Below are 25,199 nucleotides of genomic sequence, written 5' to 3' on the forward strand. Positions count from 1 at the left end.
TGTATACAACCATTGAACAAAAACCAAGCTGTAAAATGGTTAGCGCAAAGAAAAAAAACAAGGAAGGCCCAAAATAGGTCAGTCCTTCAAGGGTTAAAGGGAAACTGTTACCCCAGGTATTTGCCACCTAAATCTGAGAGCAGCACAATGTAGGGACAGAGACCCTGATTCCAGAGATGTGTCCCTTACTGGGCTGCTTGCTGTAGGTTTGATAAAGTGACTTATCACAAGGAGATAATCACTAGTAAACCTGCTGCCATGTAGTCCTCCATATTCATGAGCTTTGTAGCACGTTCCCCCCAACCATTTATTGGCACTTATCTCCTATGCAGTGTACACAGAAAGCTGCCAATGAGTAGTGAGAATAGGGTTATAAAAAGCTCCATGTTCAGACGATCTGCAATAAGTGAAATGGTAATTTTTTATCAAAAACTGCAGCAAGCAGCCAGGTAAGTGGAATTAGGATCTCTGCAGCGTCATAGTATTACCTTCAGATGGGGCAGGTGATGTGACATCACTGCAGACCGTAACAGATAGCGGGACTAGCGATGGAGACTCTGCACTGGACCTAGGAAGGCTGAGCAAATCACTAACTGGTTTAAATCTAAGCCAGTCATATGCTCACCTTCCTGCGTCTTCACCTTTGACCAACACCGCTCCGGCTCCAAGGGTCCATCCTGTGACTACGTTCTGAGTGGCCAGAAGCCACGTCACAAGCTCCCACTACACCTGTATGAGAACCAGAACGTGGCCAGAACGAGGCTCTCAGAGTTGTATTGGGTAGTAACCACCAGCGCACTCCATGAAACATTGGAGCTGTTGACAGGTCACATATCAAAAGGAGAGCGACCAAAGCGGTGGCGATAGAAGATGAAACCATCGGAAGGAGAGAATATGACAAGGGGAAGAGGGGGTTCACATTTAAAGCACCACTCCAGCAGTCCAAGAAAAATAAAAAAGCTGGAGTGGTGCTTTAGCAATGTCCCTTTTCTTGTCGCCAATGCATTATTTAATTAGCGCGGTTTTACTTGCCATGTCTCTATAAAAGGATGCAGAGGACAGCCTCCAATACGCCTTGGGGCCTGAAGTAGCCCAATCCCCCTTGTGCCATGTAAGCCCCTAACTGTATAAATAGCACATAGCGTGACTGACATTGCACAGTGGTCGGGGCTCCACGTCCCTCCTGCGCGCCCTGTAATGTCACACGTACCTGCTGCTGGTTCTCTCTCTGTAGGTGCAGCCTGGCCTGGATGTATCCACGGGTTTCTTGGAACGCCTGTCTCTGGGACACCTCTGCAGGGTAGTGGGTGCAAATGCCAATAATATTTGTGCAAAGGAAGATCAGCACATTGGCGCTGAACTAGAAAAGGTAAAAAAAAATAAAAAACAATTAGAAATAGAATACTGATTGTATGCGCATATTGGATGTGAAGACATTTCTATTCAGTCCAATGAGTCGTCCAGCCATGTCCTCTTACAAATGGAGATAAAATCCAGCCGTCCTGCTGCGAGCATATGAGCAATGATCCGCAGAGGTTCTCATGACAGATCATAAAGCTGCCCATAAGGAGGGCATGGAGGAGACGTTTATGACACAAGGGGTCTCATTTACTAACACCAGTGGGTAATGCTCGTGTGGCTTTAGAAACATGGAGCGAATAATGAACTTTTTTTTTTTTCAAAGCAATTATATCAGAGAACTGATGCAATTAGCACTAATGTGAAAACTTATTAATGGGAGGTGACAAAGTCAAGGCAATGTTATCAGTGGAAACAATCATTTGTTCACTGCAGGCAATGAATATCCAAATACGTATGTGTGATCATAATAAAAGAACACAGCATGAGGATGTGACCCCAACATCACTCACAGGACCATCATCGCTTCCCCTCATTAGCTCCAGCAAGCTTAAAGCAAATCTGTCAGTAAAGCCCCCCCGTACACAGACTAATGGGGGCTGAAGCTACACATACTGACAGACAATGTATATGGGAGCCTCAAGAAAAACGTTCTCCAGCACATACAGAGTATAAACTTCTTTTATTGGAAAAACATAGTAAAAAAAAAACACACATGGATGGTAGGTGAAAAAAACAGCAAACTGGCCCCAGAACACAGGTTTACGCGTTTCGAGGCATGCGCCTCTTAATCATAACCACCTGAAGCTACATATACTGACAATGTATATGGGAGCCTCAGACACTTTATTGTGGAGGGAAATAATCTGGTTCGTCTGATCTCAGACTGCTGATCGTATGGTCTCCCACAGATAAGTCGCCGGAGGCTATGTGTCTGCAGACGGCTCCCTCATAGAAAACATAGGAGCACTCAGCCGATCGAGAGCGCCTGAGTATGCTCAGAACTGGACAGTATTGCAGATGAGGTTTGACCAAAGAGGAGTAGAGGGCGATAATTACATTATGATCTAGACTCAGTGCTTCTCTTAATACATCCCAGAACTGTGTTTGCCTTTTTTGCTGCTGCATCACACTGTTGACTCATGTGTGGTCTGTGATCCATTAATGTACCCAAATCTTTTTCACACGTGCATTTGCCTAGTTCTAGTCCTCCTTTTCTGTAAATTTTATTTTGTTTTTTCTTGCTCAGATGTAGAATTTTGCAATTTTCCCTGTTAAATACGATTCTTAGCCTATGTGCGCACGCTGCGTTTTTTTGACGCTGCGTTTTTGTGCATTTTTGGCCGCTAAAAACGCACAAAAACGCACCTGCGTCGAAAAAAACGCATCAAAAAACGCATGCGTTTTTGACGCGATTTGGTGCATTTTTGGCTGCGTTTTTCCAATGCATTGCATGGGCGGAAAACGCAGAAAAACGCAGGAAAGAATTGACATGTCCATTTTTTTTTTTCAAGCTCAAAAACGCAGCTTAAAAAAACAGTTGTGTGCGGACAGCAAAAATGAAAACTCAGACTTTGCTGGGGAAGCAAAGTCATGCAGTTTTGAGGCCAAAAACGCACCCGAAAAACGCGCAAAAACGCCGCGAAAAACGCACTGTGCGCACATAGCCTTAGTTGGTGCCCATTATTCAAGCTTATCTAAATCCTTCTGAATCCTTTCTCTGTCTTCTCTAGTGTTAGCTATCCCTTCTAGCTTTGACTAGTCTGCAAATTTTTACACTTCTCTTATCTAGATAATTTATAAAAATGTTGACCACCACTAGGGCCAAGACAGAGCCTTGTGGTACCCCACTTGAAACACACTTCTAATTGGATGTGCCTCCATTTATTACCACTCTACGATCACTGAGCCAGTTATGAATCCAACTAACCGCAGCCTTGTCAATCCCATACTTTTTTCAATAAGGATAGTATGAGATACTTTATAAAATGCTTTGCTCAAGTCAAGATATACTATATCTACTGTATTTCCCTGATCCACCCAGTGATTCTATCACAGAAGTCATTCCATGCAAAAAAACACCAGGGATTTCTATATATAAAATGTACATCAATCTGATCGGCTCCCCCTGCTCTACAACATCCCGCCTGCAGATCAGATAACATTTAACAGAATGCCTTTAGTATTCAATGTAGCTACATATCTAAAACGGACCATAAATATCACATTAAAAAGTTACATATTAAATAAAAAAAAACAAAAAGAAAGAAAATTCTCCCGCTGCTCTCACTTTGCTTGGCTGCAGCAGTGACCCGCTAGCTACATACATGACCACTGCAGCAGATTACCGGCTTCAGTGGTATATGGCTCAAGACCGGCAATTGGCTGCATATGAACATGGCACGTCAATGCTGTAAGAAGGTATGGGGGAGAGGGGGGTACCAGGTAAGTAACGCCACCTAGGCTGCTTTCACACTACGTTTTTTTTAACATGCGTCCTGAACATTTTTTTAACGCAAAAACAGATCCAGTGCAAATGCGTTTTCATTTCAATGCATTTGCAATGGACTCGCCTCAACATGCGTTTACGTGCGTTATAGTGAGGATCCAGCGAGTTGCAGTTTTTTAACATTTTTCAAAAACGCTACTTGTAACGTTTTTGAGCTGCGTCCAAATACTGCAAATTGCTGGATCCTGACTATACTGTACGCAAACGCATGTGAACGCTGGCATGCTGATAGACAGGATCCTGCTTGCTCTACAGAGCATGCCCAGAAACCAGTCTCGGGTGATCAGTCCCTCTCTGCCCCTCCCCCTCTCCCTCCCTCCACCTGAGAGCTGCGGACACTCGTAACCAAGGTAAATATCGGGTAACCAAGCAAAGCGTTTCTCTTAGTTACCCGATGTTTACGTTGGTTATGTGTGCAGGGAGCAGGCAGCCCGGCTCCTAGCAGCTGCGGATGCTCGTAACCAAGGTAAATATTGGGTATCCAAGCAAGTTACCTGATGTTTACCTTGGTTACGAGCCTCTGCAGCTGTCAGAAGCCGGCTCCCAGTCTATCACGTTCAGTTCCACTGACTCCCGATCACATGACTCCAATGCCCGCCCATAAACCTAAAGTGACAGGATCCTGCAAAATAACACATGCATGTTTGCATGCGTTTTTTTGTGTAAAAGCAGGATCCGCTTTTACAGCAAAAAAAAGTTCATGACGCATGTTAAAAAAACGTAGTGTGAAAGCAGCTTTATTAAGTCACCTTTCAAAGGCTTTCACCATTTTTCTTTTTCTGAAAAGTGTAAAGCCCTTTGAGATTGTACAGTCAACGTTTATCATGTTTTATTTAAGGCACAAGGAAATGTCATTACACACAACAACAAGAGCTGCGTAGTTCATAAATTATTAGTGTCTTGGCTATAGATACAATTATTATTCATCATTTATATTGCACATATACCAAAAGGCTGTTCTATTACAGGAGCTCAATCCAAAGAAGAAAAAAAAAAAAATCAGTATTTACAATGATACACGGCTTTTTAATCTTATTTTACGCTAAGAGATAATTGTTGGACATTATAGGCGCAAAGCCTGAAGCTGTGCTATTCTACTAGGATTGCACAGTAACCTTTCTGCTCTGTATCTGTCAAGTACAAAGAGAACATGGAGACCATATAGAGATCTAACAACCGTGGACTTGTTTTATTGACATTTTTTCATTTCGCCCATTGGTTTTATAAAATTTGAATTTTAAATATTTAAAAGGGGTTGTCTGAAAGCTAACAGTTACATTAATGAATTATTACAACTAAAAAAGAATCTGTCAGCAGGTTTTTGCTACTCCATCTGAGAGCAGCATGATGTAGGGGCAGAGGCCCTGATTTAAGCAATGCATCACCTCCTGGGTCTGTTACAGATCCAGCAATTCTCTCGACTGTTGAGCTGTGTATAACCCTGCCCACAAGTCTAATTGGCATTTTTCTGATGATGTCCTGTTTTGGGGGGTGACCGCAGCACGGCCCTGATTAGGTCCCATTTCAGGGTGGTGATAGCTGCTGCAGTGACCGCAGCTCCGCGCCAATGACATCCTGTTGCAGGGTGGTGACAGCAGCTGCGGTTGTGACCACAGCACTGCCTTGATGACGTCCCGTTTCAGGGTGGTGACAGCTGCAGTGACCGCAGTGCCGCCCAATGACTTCCTGTTTCAGGGTGGCGGCAGTGACTGCAGCACCGCCCTGATGACGTCCCTTTTCAGGGTGGTGACCACATCAACAGCGACCACAGCACTGCCCCAAACACGTCCAGTTTGAAAATCACCAGTGCATTTTAGGAGACTCATATAATTGGATTTAAGAACCGAGGACCAATGAAACTCTGTTGCAGAATACTGACAGCAGCTGCGAAAGTAACCACAGCTCCACTCTGATGACAGTCCGTTACAGGGTGGTGAAAGCGGTACGGATGACAGCACAACCCCGATGTGTCCCATTTCAGGGTGGTGACAGCAGCAGTGACTGCAGCACTGCCCCGACGAGGTCCTGTTTCAGGGAGGGGACAGCAGTAATGACTGAATACTTCGTGCAAAACACACGTAAGGAGACTTATTCAAATCTAAAATCTAAATTTTATTGAAAAATAAGACATACAATGATAAAAAATGTGCATTTTCCATATAATCAATAAATGAGGTAGGTGGATTCAATCACACCCACCCACCAGGGAAACTAGCCACATTAAACCCATCCTTGCTCCATAAGCTAAATGGTATATACAGAATCTAGTGAACCATGTGCTGGAGATGCACTACAGGATCAAATTGATCACAGTATAGAAAAAGAGCATTTCAAACTTACCCATAGTGTAAAGATAGAGGGTCTACAGCTGACTGCCAGCTGTAGACCCTCTATCTTTACACTATGGGTAAGTTTGAAATGCTCTTTTTCTATACTGTGATCAATTTGATCCTGTAGTGTATCTCCAGCACATGGTTCACTAGATTCTGTATATACCATTTAGCTTATGGAGCAAGGATGGGTTTAAGGTGGCTAGTTTCCCTGGTGGGTGGGTGTGATTGAATCCACCTACCTCATTTATTGATCATATGGAAAATGCACAATTTTATTATTGTATGTCTATTTTTCAATAAAATTTAGATTTTAGATTTGAATAAGTCTTACGTGGGTTTTGCACGAAGTATTCAATTGTTTGGGAGTATATTCCATAATATAATCCATACAGGGGATTGTGATTGCTTTCACTATGATAAAATTAAAAAACTTTATTTTCCCCTTTTTGTCTATGACCTATTTGATAGCAGTAGTGACTGCAGCACTGCCCCGACGTCCTGTTTCAGGGAAATGACAGCAGCAGTGACTGCAGCACTGCCCCGACGTCCTGTTTCAGGGAAATGACAGCAGCAGTGACTGCAGCACTGCCCCGACGTCCTGTTTCAGGGAGGTGACAGCAGCAGTGACTGCAGCACTGCCCCGACGTCCTTTTTCAGGGAGGTGACAGCAGCAGTGACTGCAGCACTGCCCCGACGTCCTGTTTCAGGGAGGTGACAGCAGTTCCAGCAGTGAACTCTGCGCCACCCCAAAGACGTCCCGTTTGAAAATCCTAAGTGCATTTTAGGAGACTCATGTCATTGGATGTAAGAACAAAAAACACACAGTAAGTGAGAGTAGAGAGAGAACAGAATTGTTTGAAGGACATTAGAAAAGTTGTTAGCTTTTACAATTAAATTGTTAGGCAGTTCTATTAAACCGTTAGGTTTGGGACAATCCCTTTGCTCTTCCGACAGATGGAAAGGTCAGGCTCCTGGATCTCCTGGATGGAGTCTGCGTCCATCCACATCTAGATTCCACACATTTCATAAGGAATAACACAACTTCGCAGACATCCAACATAGGAAGGAAATGAATAGTAGCACATTTGTGAAGTGCTCTTTGATAATGTCTGTCTATTTGACATAATGATTGCACGGCACAATCATTATCTGCTGGCAGAGGAAACAGACTCTATATTAAGCATTAATATAAAACCTAAAGCAGATAAAAACTCTGCAATCCAAAAATAAACACAAAGGGCGAGATCTGTAGGAGGGAAATACAGAAGCGCTCTATTTATATGCCAAGAATGACTAAATATTAGAGGTGACACATTACTATTGTGCAGCTAAAGGATGCCATGTTTTCCTGGGCGGCCATGGTCATTAACAGAAGTCCAATCTCCCCATATTAAAGTGACAAAATATTGGTCTAACTTTCAGATCTCTAACTGATGTGTGTACTGATAACTATCACACCAGGATTTCTTACTTGTATCTTAGGCTATATTCACACGACACATCCTAGTATGGCCCATTTATTTTTCAGACAGCACTCGGACCCATAGCTTCATTGAACAATATACACCAGTTTACAAAAACGTATCGAGAGACTCAGTAACGTCTTATTCTCATCAGTTTTGTGGATTAGACTCGACCATCAAAGTATGAGAATGTGTGTAAAGTGAATGACAAAAGTGAATATATATTTTGTATGGAAGCCTTTTCTTACAAAGAAAAACATCCAAGCTTGGCAATGTTTTGCCTAAGCCTACATCAAGTCTGATAAAAGTCGGAGGAGACCAAGGTTGAACTTATTGGCCATAATTCCAAAAGATATGTATGGCAGAAAGCAACAGTGTGCATCATCAAAGGAACACCATACCCACAGTGAAACATGATGGAGGCAGCATTATGCTTTGGGTTTATTTTTCAGCAGCTGGAACTAGGATATAGTCAAAGTGGAGGGAATTATGAACAGCTCTAAATAGCAGTCACTTCAGGCCTCTAGTAAAAAACTGAGGAGGAAGAGCAATTTCGCCTTTCAGCATGCCAATGACCCTTACCATACCTCCAAATCAACAAAAGAATTGGCATCACAATGTGAAGATAAAACATTTACAATGGCCCAGCCAAAGTTCAGACCTGAATCCAATTGAAAATCTGTGGGTGACATTAAAGATTAAAAAAAAGTCTTAAATTATTGCTCTTGGTATCATTGTTTTAGTGACAAAAACTTGTCATTTTTGGTTTTTACAAAGTTTGTGTTTTTAGAGTTTTTAGATCTTTAAGGCTCTGTGCACACTAATGTGTTTTACCCGCGGATTTACCCGCGGATTTGCCGCGGAAATTTCTTGAGAAATGTCTGCAATCTTTGTGCAGACATTTCCCAGCAAATTCTATAAGAAAAAAAAAATAGCTGTGCGCACTTGTGCGGATTTTTCTCAAGAAATTTCCTTGAGAAGAATTTCTCGAGAAAATTTCTTGAGAAAATGAGCATGTCAATTCTTTTCAGCAGGTACCCTGCGGATTTCGGCAGTACAGCCTGCAAAATCCGCAGGGAACCACCCGCGGGAAAATCGCGGCAAATTCGCGGCTATTCCGCGGCTAATCCGCGGCAAATCCGCATGTGGATTTTTTCCGGAGGTCCGGAAATCTTTCACTCCCAGGGGTTTCTCAAGAAATTTTCTTGAGAAACTTCACATTTCTAGTGCGCACATAGCCTAAGTCAGGTGTTTCTATGGTTACTGATGTAAAAAAAGTATTTCCTAAGTTTTTAAACTTCTATTGACGCGTCGCACACAGTCATCAGGAATAATTATTTTACCCCAGGCCCGCTTCCAATCTCTGACCTTCTTACAAAGTTTATTTCTGTGATGAAAGCCCCTTCAGACTGTGTGACATCTGGAAGAATGATTGTCCAGAGGAGAAAAGGGGAGCGATACCATGAATCCTGTGTCATGCCGATAGTGAAGCATCCAGAGACGTTTCATGTGTGGAGTTGCATTGAATTCATGGAGGCGATACACTTACAATTTTGCCTAAAATCAGCCATGAATAAAGAATAGGATGGAAACATCCTTGAAGAACAACTTCTCCCAACTATCCAGGAGCAATTGGGTGATGAAAAAAACTGTTTCCAACATGATGGAGATCATGTCACAAAGCAAATGTGATAATTAAGGGGCTCAGTGAAAAAAACATTGAAATTCTAGCTCCATGACCAGGAAACTCCAAAGATATTAAACCCATCGAGTAGTAATAAACTGCAAGCACTGATTAGGCAAGACTGATTTGGCCAAGAAGTGGATATCTAGCTGCCAGGGCAAATTGCAGAAGCCTTGAAAATTCAGGGTCAACAGTATAAATAGAGTCTTTGTATAAAACTGTTTTTTTGAGTAAAAGTATAAAAACTTAAGTGCCTACAATTATACTTTAGTAACCATGGAAACATTTGACAAAGATCTAACCAGCAAACTTTTCAAAAAGATAAATTTGTGTCGATCTCAAAAATTTGAGTCACGACTACATACGGTAAGTTGTACTTATGGAGGTCTACATGGTTTAAGTCTATTATTTTCCATGTCAAGAAAGGAAGCAGGTGGTAAGAGGTTAATTCACGCTGCCAATAAGGAAAGAAGAAGATATCGATCCTGGAGTGTGATTGTCAATGCGTTTTGGAGTTTATCTACTCCATCAGAACAAATCACATTAGCCCTGACTCTGGAGTAGATACACTTCAAAACGCGTTGACAAATAAAATGACTCTTCAGGATCCATATCGGTAGCGCAGATTTGTCCCTTATAAGCTGCGGCCACCACCAATAAGCCCTTATATACAGCATTCTATAATACTATATATAAGAGCACAGGCCGCTCTGTATAATAAAGCACCTCTTATTATACTCACCTGTGGGGTGGTCAGGTCCGATGGGCATCACTGGTCTCGGTCCGGCGCCTCCTCTCTTCTTGCGATCGCCGTTCTCCTTCCCAGCTCCGTGTGGGTGATGTGTACTACGTCATCCACACAGAGGCCTCCATGGTGCTCCTACTCATGACCTTTGCCTGCACCTGCGCATTACAGTAATTTGCTTTGCCCTCAGCAGGACAGAGAAAAGTGTGCATGCGCAGGATTGCTATGGCGGCCTCTATGTGGATAACGTAGGAGTAGTCATCCACACGGAGCTGGGAAGGAGGACGGTGAAGGGAGGAAGAGAGGAGGCGCCTAGTCTGAGTAATACCAGGGAGACCCATTGGACTTAAAAAAGGTATTTTTATGTTATACAGAGCAGCCTGGGCTCTTATATACAGTATTCTAGAATGCTGTAAGAGCTCACTGGTGGTGGCCACAGCTTATAGGACACAAATATGGTGACAGGCTCCCTTTAACCACATACCTCCTGCTTCGTTTCTTCACATACGTGTGGTCGCTGCAGCCATTTCCACATTTTTCAGTGGTTATGCTGGACACAACCATACAAGATCAGAGAAATTCCATCTTCACCTCCACCTTCCTCCCAGATAAGACCCCATTTGTGCTTTTATTGTCTTTCCAGCACTCCTTCAACCTATTATTTAGCATAATCAAACACAGCATCAAATAAAGGGTAAAAAAAATAAATAAAAAATTTGTAATCTTAATATCAAATAATAAATAACCACCCTCCACCCATGCCCTACGTGTAATCTACAAAATAAAATGGCTACACTAACATTTACGTATATATCCAGTATCTCCATTCTGCATCTACAGACTGAAAAAGACAACAAAAATAATGCATTTTATCTATTTTGCTAAAAATATTTATTAGCCATTTTTCCCCCAAAAATGTACACGATTAACACATTATAAGGGCAGGGTCACATGACCGTAGATTCTCTGAAACGAGAGAAAAGGCTGATTATGCGAATGACGCTCTGATTGACCCAAGCGTGATCCCGAGCGCTAGTGTGAATCAAAGCACATTGGGAGGAAAAGATGGAAAACAAAATGTCTCCATTTTCTCCAGTGTGTGAAATTGGAGTGCAGTCTTATGTTTTCCACGCACCCACAGAATTGAACGGATGAGTGACATCCAATTTCAGAATGAAATTGCACCAAATTGCTGCGATTTTTTTTTCACTGGAAGATTGTCAGTGAAGAAAAAAAAAATCGGAGATCAGCACTGCTTGATTGAGTAACATTGGTTCGAGAGCTATCCGGATAGCACTCGTCCGATTTACAGCGCACCAATCACCAGGATTTCCTGTATAACCTAAAGCCAGTGCTATACTGGCTCTATCAGGCTGATTCTATACACACCTTTAGCTGTCAGCTAGGATTATAGGTTCTGAAACATAAGCAAGTAAAGTTTGTGAAATGAGCAGCTTTTTGAATGACAGCAGCTGACGAAAAGCTGATAGCTTGTAGACTGTGCCCCTCGCGGGCAGGGACCTCTGTCCTCTGGAACCTGTATGTGCCTTGTATTGATGATTATTGTACTTGTCCCCATTTTGTATACCCCTTTCACATATAAAGCGCCATGGAATAAAATGGCACTATAATAATAAATAATAATAATAATAATAATAATAATAATAATAGCTGGGGTGGGTATTTATAGTGATGATTCCCACCTTGCTATTCATGCTAATTCTATTATAGAATCGTTTTACTGACTAGAAGGACCCGTGCTGATGTCATACCCATGTGACCATAAGGGACAGGGCCTCAGCCAACAGAAAAATAATGTTGCTTCCTGGTATCAGCTGTGTTGGCTGAGGCTCTGCGCCTTCTAGTCACTTGGGTATGACATCAGCACACGTCCTTCTAGTCACTTAGTAAAACAATTCTATAACCGAATTAGCATAACTAACAGGGGGAGGATTGAAAGGCAGGGGGTGGGAATCACTATGACTACCCACCCAGCTATTAGCTGATCGACAGCTGCTGCCACTCAAAAAGCTGCTCATTTTACAAATTTTACTTGCTTGTGTTTCAAAACCTATACATCCTAGCTGCCAACTAAAGGTATGTATAGAATCAGCCTGATAGTGCCAGTATAGCACTGGCTTTAGGTTATATAGGAAAATTCTGGTGATTGGTGTGCTTTAAATGGTGGTGTGAGTGAGCCCTTAGAAAGCCAGAAAGTCTCCATCACAAGGGTTCAGCGATATGATTTACAGATGCAGATCATCTCTCCTTTAACAAATTGCATTAGGCAGTCACGCTCTTGAAAGAAAAAAAAAATTACACTGGATAGTAGATTTTCCACTTCTGTAGCAGTAAAAAACAGCAATGACAGACAAGGAAGAAATAATAACTTTGAAATACTTGTGAGAACCAGGCAGTTTCCATTAAGAGAATAGAGAAGGGACCAGCAGTGAGATGATCCCTCAGCCAAAGGTTTGCACAAGCTACACCTTCCTGTGTGGTAAGTGCGGTTAACCGCAGCCAGCTGGAGTCTGGCCCTGCGCCAATCTGCTACGACAGGCGTCCAGGGCTGGAAAAACCCACAGAATATACGTCTCCAGCCACAACTCTCACTGCAAGAACACTGCCTACTAACTTCACATGCATCAAGAATGCAGCCACATACCCTACATCTCACAATGCATTCAGCCGAGAATGCCAAGTGGCCCCCCAACACGTCCCTACCCTCACAGACCGCCGCCTCTAAACACGGCCGACCAATGCTGACTCCAAAAACCCTGTAGGTCCTTATACAAACACCACATAGTCCGAATGCACCAAACGTCCCATAAAGCAAATCATAGGTGCAGTCACACTTCTGTGGTTTCTAATCTGCAACATGTGAATTTCTCTTGCAGGTACGCGGAGTTTAATGTGCAGATTATCCCCATAAAATTGCATTAGAAATGCATAATCCACAAGTAAAAACGTGCATGAATTTTTAGTGCATTGCTGTGGTAATGCACCTGCATTAAATTGCATGTAAGGCTGCTTTCACACTACGTCTTTTTAACATGCGTCCTGAACGTTTTTTTGCTGCAAAAGCGTATCCTGCTTTTACAGCAAAAAATGCATGCAAAAGCATGTGTTACTTTGCAGGATCCTGTCACTGGATGTTTAGGGGCGGGCATTGGAGTCATGTGATCGAGAGTGAGGGGAACTAAACGTGTCAGACTGGGAGCCGGCATCTGACAGCTGCGAGGCTCGTAACCAAGGTAAACATCGGGTATACTTGCTTGGATACCCGATATTTATCTTGGTTACGAGTGTCTGCAGCTGCTAGGAGCCGGGCTCCCTGCACACGTTACCAACGTAAACATCGGGTAACTAAGAGAAGTGGTTACCCGATGTTTACCTTGGTTACGAGTGTCCGCAGCTCTCAGGTGGGGGAGAGAGACAGAGGGAGGAGAGAGAGAGACTGATCACGGAGGCTGGCTTCTGGGCATGCTCAGTAGAGCAAGCAGGATCCTGCCTATCAGCATGCCAGTGTTCACATGCGTTTGCGTGCTGTTTAGTCAGGATCCAGCAATTTGCAGAAGTTGGACGCAGCTCAAAAACGCTACAAGTAGCGTTTTTGAAAGATGTAAAAAACTGCAAGTCGCTGGATCCTCACTATAGCGCACGCAAACGCAGGTGAACGCATGTTAACGCGAGTCCATTGCAAATGCATTGAAATGAAAACGCATTTGCACTGGATCCGTTTCTGCGTTAAAAAAACGTTCAGGACGCATGTTAAAAAGACGTAGTGTGAAAGCAGCCTTATCTGCATATGAGAATCAAGACAGTTCAACATCAGGAAGCATCAAAAGCTTTATTTACAACATGGCATAACAAAAATGCAAATAAAAACAAACATACTCAAAGAAGTTATAAAAAAAAAAAAACAAGTTAATTTAGCTAAGGCTGCTTTCACATTACTTTTTTTTAACATGCGTCATGAACGTTTTTTTGCTGTAAAAGCGGATCCTGCTTTTACAGCAAAAAAAATGCATGCAAACGCATGTGTTATTTTGCAGGATCCTGTCATTTGAAGTTTATGGGCGGGCATTGGAGTCATGTGATCGGGAGTCAGTGGAACTGAACGTGATAGACTGGGAGCCGGCATCTGACAGCTGCGGAGGCTCGTAACCAAAGTAAACATCAGGTAACTTGCTTGGATACCCGATATTTACGTTGGTTACGAGCATCCGCAGCTGATAGGAGCCGGGCTGCCTGCTCCCTGCACACGTAACCAACGTAAACATCGGGTAACTAAGAGAAGACGCATTTGCACTGGATCCATTTTTGCGTTAAAAAAACGTTCATGACGCATGTTAAAAAAACGTAGTGTGAAAGCAGCCTAATAGGTGCAACAATCACCAATAATGGGAATGAACCATCCATTATAACCCAGCTGAACGTCCCGCTTCAGACGCTTATTACGCTGGTAATATTAGCCTATAATCAGTGACACATGTAGCATCTGAACTGTGGGAGAGTTTCAATGGAATTGGATCAAGAGGGGTTTTTTTGTAACAAATTTACAATAATGTTTGGGGAATGTTTTATCCTGGAGGACGTTTCGCATTCCATGGCAGATGGAGATCACTGACAATCTACAACCATATATAGCTGTAGCCGGAGACCGCTACAGACAGCAGACGAACGCAGCTTCCCACCAGTGCAAAACTGGAACGCAGTCATTTTCTGGACCTCTGGGTAATGGTATATAATCTTACAAAAGTTTTGTTTTGTACGCAACCTGTCTGCAGTTATATGAGAAAATGAGCACACCGTGTGTTTTTTATTGCACCGCTGGACTGGTGCTTAAAGTCAGGCTATGTGCCCACAGGAACTTGCTTCTGCAAATTTTGCCGCGGAAATCCTGCAGATTTATCTGGATTTTCCACATAAATCCACAGGTTTCAGCATGTACAGACACTCCCCATGTTACCCTATGGGACATTGGGAGTGCTGTGTCCACGCTGCGGAATGTGCAGCTGCGGAATATGCCGCACATAACTGCATGTCAATTATTTCTCCTGAATTACCTGCGGAAATCCCGGCCCTCCACTATGGAGATAGAGGCCGGGACGTCCGCAGGTAAATCGCATGAATGTCCGCAGGTTTACCGCAGCTATTCCGCTGTACTACCACAGCTAAAAATAGCTGCAGATTCCGGCAAGAAGCTGCGGGAAACCTGTGGCCGTACCTGCGGATACATCCGCAGGTACGAGCTCCCGTGGGCACATAGGCTAACTCCCCCAAGCCGGTCTTCTACTCACCTTCCAACAGCGCTCTGGTCGGTCTGCACTGAAACGTAACCTGCCGGCTGCTCCAGTGTGTTAGGAAGCGCGCCGTAGGTCACCACTCAATACAACTCTATGAAAGCCTCGTTCTGGCTCTCCGAGAGATGTATTGATAGCTTGGACATTACTTCTGGCCAGCTGTGGGTCCGGAGTGGCATTGGTAAAGTATAAAAACGCCGTAAAGCGAGTATAAGACACTGGGCTTACATTTAAAGCGCCAATATAGCAGAGGGAAAACAAAAAAAAAATGCTGGAGTGATGCTTTAAAGGAATCTGTCAGAACAATCCATCGCCTCATGATTTTATATGGTCATATTGCGCTTGAAAGGAGAACGTCTTCCACACCTTATTTATGTAATCTGTCGTTCCCAGATGAAAAAATGCAGGTGGATTAAAGCAGTTGTCCTGGTTTGGCATGAAAGTGTGCAGCTAACTATGTGACTGCAGATTTGTGATCCTCAGTGTTTGCTGTCAGGATTCTCCTGTGCGGGCAGTGAGACCGCGCGGTCACGTAACCGCAATTATATGATCAATCATATACAGTCAATATGTATCTGTGAGTTTGCATAATTGAGGTCACACTCAGGTGAAACTCCGCCCACAGCCTAGTCACTCAGGAAGACTGAGGCTGCCTCAGTGATGTCGTATCAAACGGAAGTTGACATGACATCACCAGATCTCAAAGGTCACGGAGCCTGGAGGGTCACGAGAAGGGGGGATGAGTGGACCGCAATAGTGGCGCTTCTAGGCTGGGGCCACACAGGGGACTACTGTAATCCTCGCATGACACTCGGCTCACGCTGGCAGCACAGCGGGAGCAGAGTGTCATTGCGACTGAGGTCCGATCAGATCACAGCTGCGGGGGGGCGGGCCAGCGCTGAGGAGGGGAGGGATTTACCTCTCTCCTCTGTTGCCTACTATTGCCATTCTCGCTCTGCACTCGCGTTACACCGGTGTGATGCGAGTGCAGGGTGATATTTCTCTCGCCCCATAGACTTGAATGGGTGCGAGAGAAAGAGGATCGCATTGCACCCGCAGCATGCTGCGACTGTTTTCTCGGTCCGATTAGGGCTGAGAAAATAATCGCTCATGGGTGCTGACACACAGGCTAATATTGGTCTGAGTGGAATACGATGTTTCATCACATTCCACTCGCTCCGATTTTCATGCCGTGTGTCTTAGGCCTTAGAGGCAGAATTGGCTGAACAAGGTATTTAGAAAAAGCCTCCCGAGTTTTACAGAGAGGTAGCCACTATTGCAGAGTAGTGAACCACCTCTTAAATGTGCCAAACGTGGACAACTCCTTTAATTTTTAAAAAAGGCTGAGGTGCTTTGGGTGAGCTTCCCTGGCTCTATCCACCGCCTAGTATCCCCTTCTGTTTTACTATCGGCTCACTGTTCTGAATACACAGTTTGTGATCTGTCAGACAAGTAGAAGAAGGTGGCGCTAGCTGGGGAATAGAGCCCAGGAGGCAGTTCTTAAAGGGAACCTGTCACCAGATTTTTACCTATTAAACTAAAAGAATCCCCTTAGGCAGCTCCTGGCTGCATTGTATGAAGGTGCACCTTTGCCCTGACTCCCCTTCCAGACCCCAAAAATAACTTTATAAAACTTGGCCCTTAGGTATGCTAATTACCTTGGTTGGCCAGATGGGCGGGCTCATTTTCTGCTCCTGTCCCCCCTCCTGCCACTGATCGCCATCCTCCTTTCTTGATTGACATGATGATACCTCAGTCATCATCCTCGTTGCATTTTCAAATCTCGCGCCTGTGCAGTTAGGTCGGCTCGCGCAGGCACAGTTTGCTCTGCCATATCGCGGGCAGAGCAGAAAACTTAGCTGCCCTCACTCGCACCGGTGAGCTAAATGTGCAGGCGGGATTATGGTTCGCGCTGTGCATGACCTCACCAGCGCCATGCTCATACCCGCCCATAATCTCGTGCCTGCGCAATTAACTCACCGACGCGAGTGAGGGCAGCTATGTTTTCTGCACAGGCGCGAGATTTGAAAATGCGACAAGGATGATGACTGAGTTGTCATCCCGTCAATCAAGACAGAAGGACGGCGATCAGCGGCAAGAGGGAGGACCACCCATCTGGCCAACACAGGTAATTAGCATAGCTAACGGCCAAGTTTTATAAAGGTATTTTTGAGGTCTGGAAGGGGAGTCGGGGCCAAGGTGCACCTTCATAGAATGCAGCCCAGGAGCTGCAGAAGGGGATTCTTTTAGTTTAATAGGGGGAAAATCTGGTGGTAGGTGCCCTTTAATGTATATGGCGAGTCCTAGAGATGGATCGATTCATGGAATTTTACTGGAAAAAACTAGTCTTTAAGAGGTATGCATATATACAATTCGGGAATGTGGCACATCTTGAGGTTCCCCCATGCATCACAATCAGGAATCCTCTTTTTGATGCAAATTAAAGCGAATCTGTTGGGCTATCACTATCTGTGGCAAAAAACGAGAAAAAGGGCATTTGATTTCGGTGCAAACAAAATTTTTTCCACCAAAGTCAGAAAACTAGAAAAAGAAATGAAATGGCTCCTTCTAGCACACAGGCGATTCTGCTCAGAGGACATTGATATCTACGTACACTTCTTCACAAACCATCCAAATACAGAATTACAGGATGTCCTTATGTAAACGAGGTCTCTGAATGACAGCTTAATGGTTTGTTTTTTTTTTTTTTTAAAGAGTTTCCCATAGAACCAAACACTACAAAAACCATAACTGCACTGGCTACAAAGTCTTCATTCCATCCTTAATAAGAACAAGATTTAAATTATACAAAATCTGCTGAGATATCGCCTCGTATTCCAGACAGTTAGGCTACATGGACGCAGCATGTCCTCTCCTGATAGCCACGAGTGCTCTCCGCAGGAGACCGCAGCTGCCCATGCCCACAATCAGTGTTCGGGCAGCTGCGGACTTTTTCTCTGTTCTCCCTGTGGAGAACACTCGCGGTTCCACAGCAATAAATTGACAAGAGGCGGCATGGTAAGCCATACCTACAGGTCAGTATACGCTGTGGGAAAAACAAGCAAAGTGAGAATGGGATTTCTATCAATCCCATATACTGTGCTTGTGCTGTACAACGCAGAATTTTGGACTCCACAACAACATGCTACATCCAAAATGCTGTGAACCCTGGTCATGGGCACGCAGCTTCACAAGTGGAGTTTTTTAGCCCTTCCAGCCACTGATTTCATTTAAACACACGGGACAAAAAAGTGGTAAAAGCACTGAAAACGCAGGTTGTGTTTTTAAGCGAAAAGGTGCAGTTTTGTTAATTTTTCTGCAGTGTGCGCATTGAGCCTAAAAATGCATGGTGGGGGAGGGAACAAAACAAAAAAAAAAAAACAGCAAAAATGCAACATGTGAACATATCCTAAGGCTATAGACAAAGGTTCTAAATACGAGCATTCAGCGTTTCTGCTATGCATGTAATTCAGCCATCAGCACTTGCTTACATAATTAACAATAAGTCACATGAAATTCAGAACTGAATATGAGTCATATAAGGAGGAGGGGAGAACAATATACTGGATTGAACTGTTAAAAAAAAGCCATAAAGTACACCCTATAACGGGCAGATCTGCACAGTGGAGCTATTTAGACCAAGGCTGGTGAAGTTTTATGTGGCATTCGAGCTGACAGCACCGAACACATCTGTCTCCAGATTCACTTCTGTGGCCTTGACCGAGTTAATGACTGATCCGTCCCCTCCTCCTAGGGAAGGGGTTACCTTGAACTTCTATTATACAGAGTGACAATGAAACAATCAGGACCCCCTCTCGGATTCATTACAACATGATCAGAGGACAACACGCACTGTCGCCCTTTATGTGTTCGATTCCATAGGACTATACAGTTACGTTATCACAGCCAGTGCTAGATATATAAAGTGCAGCAAGGTCCAAGCATCTCACAAGTATGGCCCCATATCATGTGTTCTGGCTTCACGCCATAGACCAGCACACAAGGAATATTATCATCACTGGAAATTTTCTAAACAAGGTCACCCTGACATGCTGTACACGAAAAGAAGGAGAAATTGTAGCGCATACGCCAAGTTATTTTCCATAGGAACGAATCCAGATTTCTAGGTTTGTCCTATGGCTGGAACACAAAAGGCAGTCAGAGGAAGGGCTTCCGATATGAGGAAGAAGACACCAGACCACGTACAGACACGTCACTGTGCTCTATAGTGGCAGAGCCGGTAGCAGGCTGTGGGCAGTGACCCTGCTGACGCGTGCACAGTATGTGTGTATTATGTGCCTTTATATACACTCCACCAGTGCTAATGGATCCAATGTGTAACTAACTAAACAACCCTTTTATATACAGATGTAATATACTCACCTTGTGTCCTACGTCACATCAGCATTAAAAACCTTTTTCTTAAGGAAAATCCGGACCCTCTTAAAGAATTCTGCACCCGCGGTAAAAAACTACACCAAAACCGCATGCGGTTCTCCCACGGTTTGCCACAGGTTGGTCCCTGCGGATTTTTACCATTATCTATGGCAAAAACCGCAGGTACCTGCGGAAAAGAAGTGACATGCTCATTAACTCTGCAGCAGAAAATCCGCGTGTAAATGCGCAAGTATAAATAAACGCAGTGTGTGCACAGCAATTTTTAAAACCCATAGGATTTGCTGGGGAATGACTGCAGCAATGTTAGACACATTTTCTGCAGCAAATTCACAGCAAAATCCGCGGTAAATCCGCAGCGTGCGCACAGGGCCTAAGAGTACAAGAATAAAAAAAGCATGATCTTTTTGCCCAAAAACCATTCCACACCAGTCTTCCATCAACTCCAATTAAGATAATGTGCTGAAATGAAACCCCTCACACCACCCAAAGACAAGCAGAGGTCTAACTTTTGGAGAAGGAGCTTTGTTTTTATAATCTTGTATAATTCTTTTAAAAAGTCACCGCCAGGACCGATTATACATCCTCAAAAGTTTCAATGCATAGGTAAAATCTGCATTAAAGGGAGTCTGTCAGCAGGTTTTTGCTAGCTCATCTGAGAACAGCAGAGATGAATGGTCAGTTCTGGCAGAGAAAGAAGTGGAATCCTCTGAGAAGATATTTTACACACTTGCTTATTTTCATGTGTGCTAGGGAGTTACGTGAAAAAAAAAATATATATAAATGAAAACAATGGCTTCTCCAAGATTACTGCAAGCAACAGTACCTGCTAATTTAGGATTAGTGCTTCCATGTAGTTTTAGGTATATTTCGCTCTCTTGGCATTATGAGGCATTTTGTGGGCGCTGCTACTTGTCCAGATTTTAGGACAAGGTCATCTATTAGAATATATTATAAACACGCGCGCATACACACTCACCCACCCCTACACACACACACACACACACACACACACACCCCTACACACACACACCCCTACACACACACCTATTCTCAGACTGCGGTGGAGCAGATATCCGGAGGCTGGCTGTTACAGCAGGGAGAGCGGTGAGGAGCGGCTCAGGTCACACTGAATTACAAGTGTTATAAGGATAATAGATCTGTACTGGGCATCTCACCTTTAAGTACCATTGAGGTACCACGTGCTGCCTCAATGATGGAAGATATAGTGTCCATGAAATGTATTTAATTTTTTTTTTTACCTATGGGTGAATACTTAGGTCTTGTTAAAGGGCTTCGCCCACAAAGTAAATTTTAACCAATAGATCTTGGAATAATATGGCTATGTGCACACGCTGCTATTTTTTTTGCGGAAATGCCGCGGATTTCTCAAAAATCCGCAGTACATAGAATCCCCAGCCATTACTATGGCATTTGGGGAGTGCTGTGCCCATGCTGTGTTTTTTTCCGCAGCGGAAATAGTGCGGATTTCCCTGCGGAAAAATCTGCAGCATGTGAATTATTCCTGCAGATTTCTACGCAGCGTCCTATACTTACCTGCCTTGATAGAAGACACCGGAGTCACTTCCTCCGATGCAGAGGAGCGCGGTGGAGCTAGGAGCAGGAATCAGGTGGGTGGGGCCTGCTCGAGCGCCGGTCATGTGACAGCCGAAGCTAGTGCGGTCCGCCCACCTTCTCCTGCAAAGTGAAGACAGACACGGCCGGAAAGTGAAGTGCTGCGTGATGGAGGCAAGTATGAACTCCCCGATCACTGCAGCACTTGTTCTGCATTGAGGATGCAGTGCCGAAGCCATGGTACTGTATCCTCAATGCAGAATGCCCGCAGCATATCCGCAGGACATTCCGCTGTACTTCCGCAGCATTGAAACAGACAAAGTTATGCTGCAGTTTTCTGGGAGCTCCTGTGGAATGTCCTGTGGATATAACCGCAGGACACTTTCCCCGTGGGCACATAGTCTAATAAGTTCCACATTTGGATGTTTAAAGGGAACCTGACAGGTGCAAAATACACCCATAACCATGTGCAGTTCTGAGTGCATATTTCTAATCCCTGCCTAACCGTCCCTGTATCTAGTAGCATAGATAAAGAGATCTTTGGAAAAAGTATTTCTAAAGATCCTTTATGACATGCTAATGAGCACAGGGACTAGTTGCAAGGGTATTAGTTCCTGCGCTCATTCCGCTCTTTTATCAAGTTAGCATGATCATAGGAGCGTACCAACATGCTATTCAATGCCCATTGCCTAGCGTCATCAGCGGTGACACACATACTGTACCTGTGTCCGTTGTCACCGGATCAGATGCATGTTAACATGCCCACAGGGCGGAATGAGCGCAGTAACTAACGCCCTTGCAACTAGTCCCTGCACTCAATAGCATATCATAAAGGATCTTTATAAATACTTTCTCTAAAGATCTATTTATATATGCTACTAGATACAGAGACAGTTAGGCAGGGATTAGAACTGCTTGTGGTTCTGGGTGCATATTGTACCTCACAGATTCCCTTTAAAAGCAAATGTTCCTGTGCTGAGTCAATCTATGTGCCGAGTCCCCGCTATGTACTGTGTAATAGAGCCTCTATTGCATTGATCAATTCAGTAGCTAAATTTCTCTTTATTCATATATTCATGGCAGTAATGCAGGTTCCATTTTTCACATTTCATTCTTACACATAGCTATTGAATTTTTCATGTCAGTATTCACACAGCAGTTTCTGCTATTACATGTATTCCCCTTACATAGTCACTGGTGTGCATACCTTATCTCCCCATAGTGATGTTTTTTTAGGTTTTTGCACCCAGTTCAGACATAGAATGGAGTTCCAAACGTTATTTCGTATTTATATGTACTGTGTAATGACAGTGTCTGATCATACCACATCTTCTGGGCCGGGGAGGCAGTGGAAGGAAAAAGAAAAAAAAAAAAAAGTATACACCTATTACAGCACGGGATCACAAATAATTCTTTGGGAGTTGAACCTTTAACTCCTTCACGACCGGACGATTTTGCGCTGTTTTTTTTCCCGCCACCCTTCTTCCGAGAGCCATAACATTTTTATTTTTCCATCAATATACGCATGTGAGGGCTCGCTTTTTGCGGAACGAGTTGTACTTTTACATTAAATCATGAGTTTTACCATATAGAGTAATGGAAAAACCGCAAAAAAAATTAAATGCGGGAAAAAAATAGCACAAAAAAAAAAAATGCAATTGCACGATAGTTTTTGAAATATTTTATTCACTGTGTTCACTATATTGTAAAACTGATGTGTCAGTATGATGCCTCAGGTTGGTGTGAGTTCGTAGACACCAAACATGTATAGGTTTAATTTTAATTTTTTTTTTAAACCTTTTTTTTTTCTCAATAGTCCCCCTACGGGGCAATAAGGATCAGCAGTCTGATTACTTGTTCCTTTCTCACGATCAAAGCAGCACCGCTCAGATCGGGAGAAAAGCTCATCTCTTGTAATAAGCAGTACAGGGCTGCTGGTTGCAGGACCTTAGTCATGTGAGCTACAGGAGTCATCACATGACCCTGTGCTACCATGACAACCATCGGATCCATGTGATCACATCACGTGACTTCCGGTGGCGTGCTATAAGTTTTAGCGCAATCGCGATTATAACGGCGCCGTCACATAATGACAGCGCCATTTTAGGCGTTAAAAAACATGGGCAGAACACTATTCTACTCGTGCCTGGCAGGCACACATGTCAGCTGTACAAATCAACTGACATGTGCGCTGATCGCCGCAGGCTGCTGCAAGGAGATTAACACTATGACCGCTAGGACGTAATATTACCGCCAGCAGTCGTTAAGGGGTTAAAGACAGGCTGGAAAATGTTTTGCCTCACAGAAAGAATCAGCTATGATCCCATGCGATAATGTCTTTATATTCTCTTTTGCGTCCTCCAAGCCCCAGGAGATGTGGTATGATCAAACCATGTCCCTGTACGGTCAGACTCGGCCATTACACAGTACACAGCAGGGACACATATATAAGATTATTTCAGCACCGGAACATTTTTTAAACACATCTAATTGTGGAACTTATTATTCCAAGATCTATTGGTTAAGATGAACTTTAAAATTAACATAGTTATTTGGAAAACCCCTTTAATACAGCACAATACAGCACATTATGCCGGGCGGACCAAATTATCAAGTATTCCCTCCGGTCCTTGTGTCTTAGCGTCACTTTTTCCTGTGTCGGCATGTAAACAGAGGTGTGGGTGAAGGGGGCTGGCTCACTTCTAATTTAATAGCTAACCCATCTGAACGGGGCTGACTAAAGTTATTAAAATAAGACGTGGAGCAACCCAATTATGTGTATATTTTATAACAGAATCTGTGAAGTAAAAATGTGCGGTACACGGACGTACAGAAATAAAACAGGTCATAATACGGTCAGGTGTAGGAGTCCTTTAGGAAAACTGGAATTCATTTTGTTACAGATGTGAAAGTAAAACTAATTATAATAGACAGACATTTCTGGGTCCTGAACTTATACCTGCCATATTCATTTCAGATTTGTAGCCAAAAATGGAATTGGATACCAGGAGGGGAAAGCACAGGTTTGGGAATGTTTTTCTGGTGCCTTCTGCTGGGATTCATTCCCATTTTTGGATAGGAAACACAAAACAGAAAATAGGCCCATATAACACTCTCGAAGACAAGACCGAATGACAACTACGTTGACGTGCTCAAGAAAATGTTACATACCTATGTTCCCCTGCCCATGTAAGGGAAGCCCGTGTTTAGGTTTCGAGCAGCTAGGACAAACCGAAGAGGAATTCTACATCTTTAATTACACATTCAAATTGGAATGGAGTAAAAATAAAATGTCACGTCCCGTGTGTCACATCATATGTGGAACAGAAGCTCCTTCCAGACAGTGGAGAACCATTTGTGAACTTCTTGGATCATAGCGCCTGTCCCAGAGTCCCATTGTGGAAGTATTAAGCCAGTGTCCTACGCAGTACAATAAAGTAACACTGCCCTAAATCACACTGACATGTATTTAAGGAGCCTCTTTGTTACCTTAGGGATTCAACAACAAACGGCTTGTACTACGGTGTATTGCAAAACCGTGAGACACCAAAATGCCTAAAAGCACACAAGGTCAAATTTTCCATTTTCACCATGAGAAACAACTATACACAGAGCAGGTCTGTTCACACCGGCAGCAGTTCTGAGGGCTTTGATGTCACCAAGCAGAAATTTAACCCAATCACCACCCACCAATTTTACATTTTTTTCCGTGTGTGTGTGTGTGCGCGCACATATATATATACATATATATACACACACACATATATATATACATATATATACACACATATATATATATATATATACACACACATATATATAACATACAC

At 43.5% G+C, this 25,199-nt stretch overlaps 1 protein-coding gene across 1 annotated transcript in view; it reads right to left on the reverse strand.

Moving 5' to 3' along the window:
• The window catches only part of ADCY6 (adenylate cyclase 6), a 294,110-nt gene that overhangs the window by 100,404 nt on the left and 168,507 nt on the right, over nt 1–25,199 (reverse strand). Inside the window, exon 4 of the mRNA XM_075336923.1 lies at nt 1,211–1,360. Coding sequence (XP_075193038.1) covers nt 1,211–1,360 — 150 coding nt within the window. The remainder of the gene's footprint in view (nt 1–1,210; nt 1,361–25,199) is intronic.

Source organism: Anomaloglossus baeobatrachus, chromosome 2 (genome assembly GCF_048569485.1).
Source record: "Anomaloglossus baeobatrachus isolate aAnoBae1 chromosome 2, aAnoBae1.hap1, whole genome shotgun sequence".
In the NCBI taxonomy this organism is placed as follows: Eukaryota; Metazoa; Chordata; class Amphibia; order Anura; family Aromobatidae; genus Anomaloglossus; species Anomaloglossus baeobatrachus.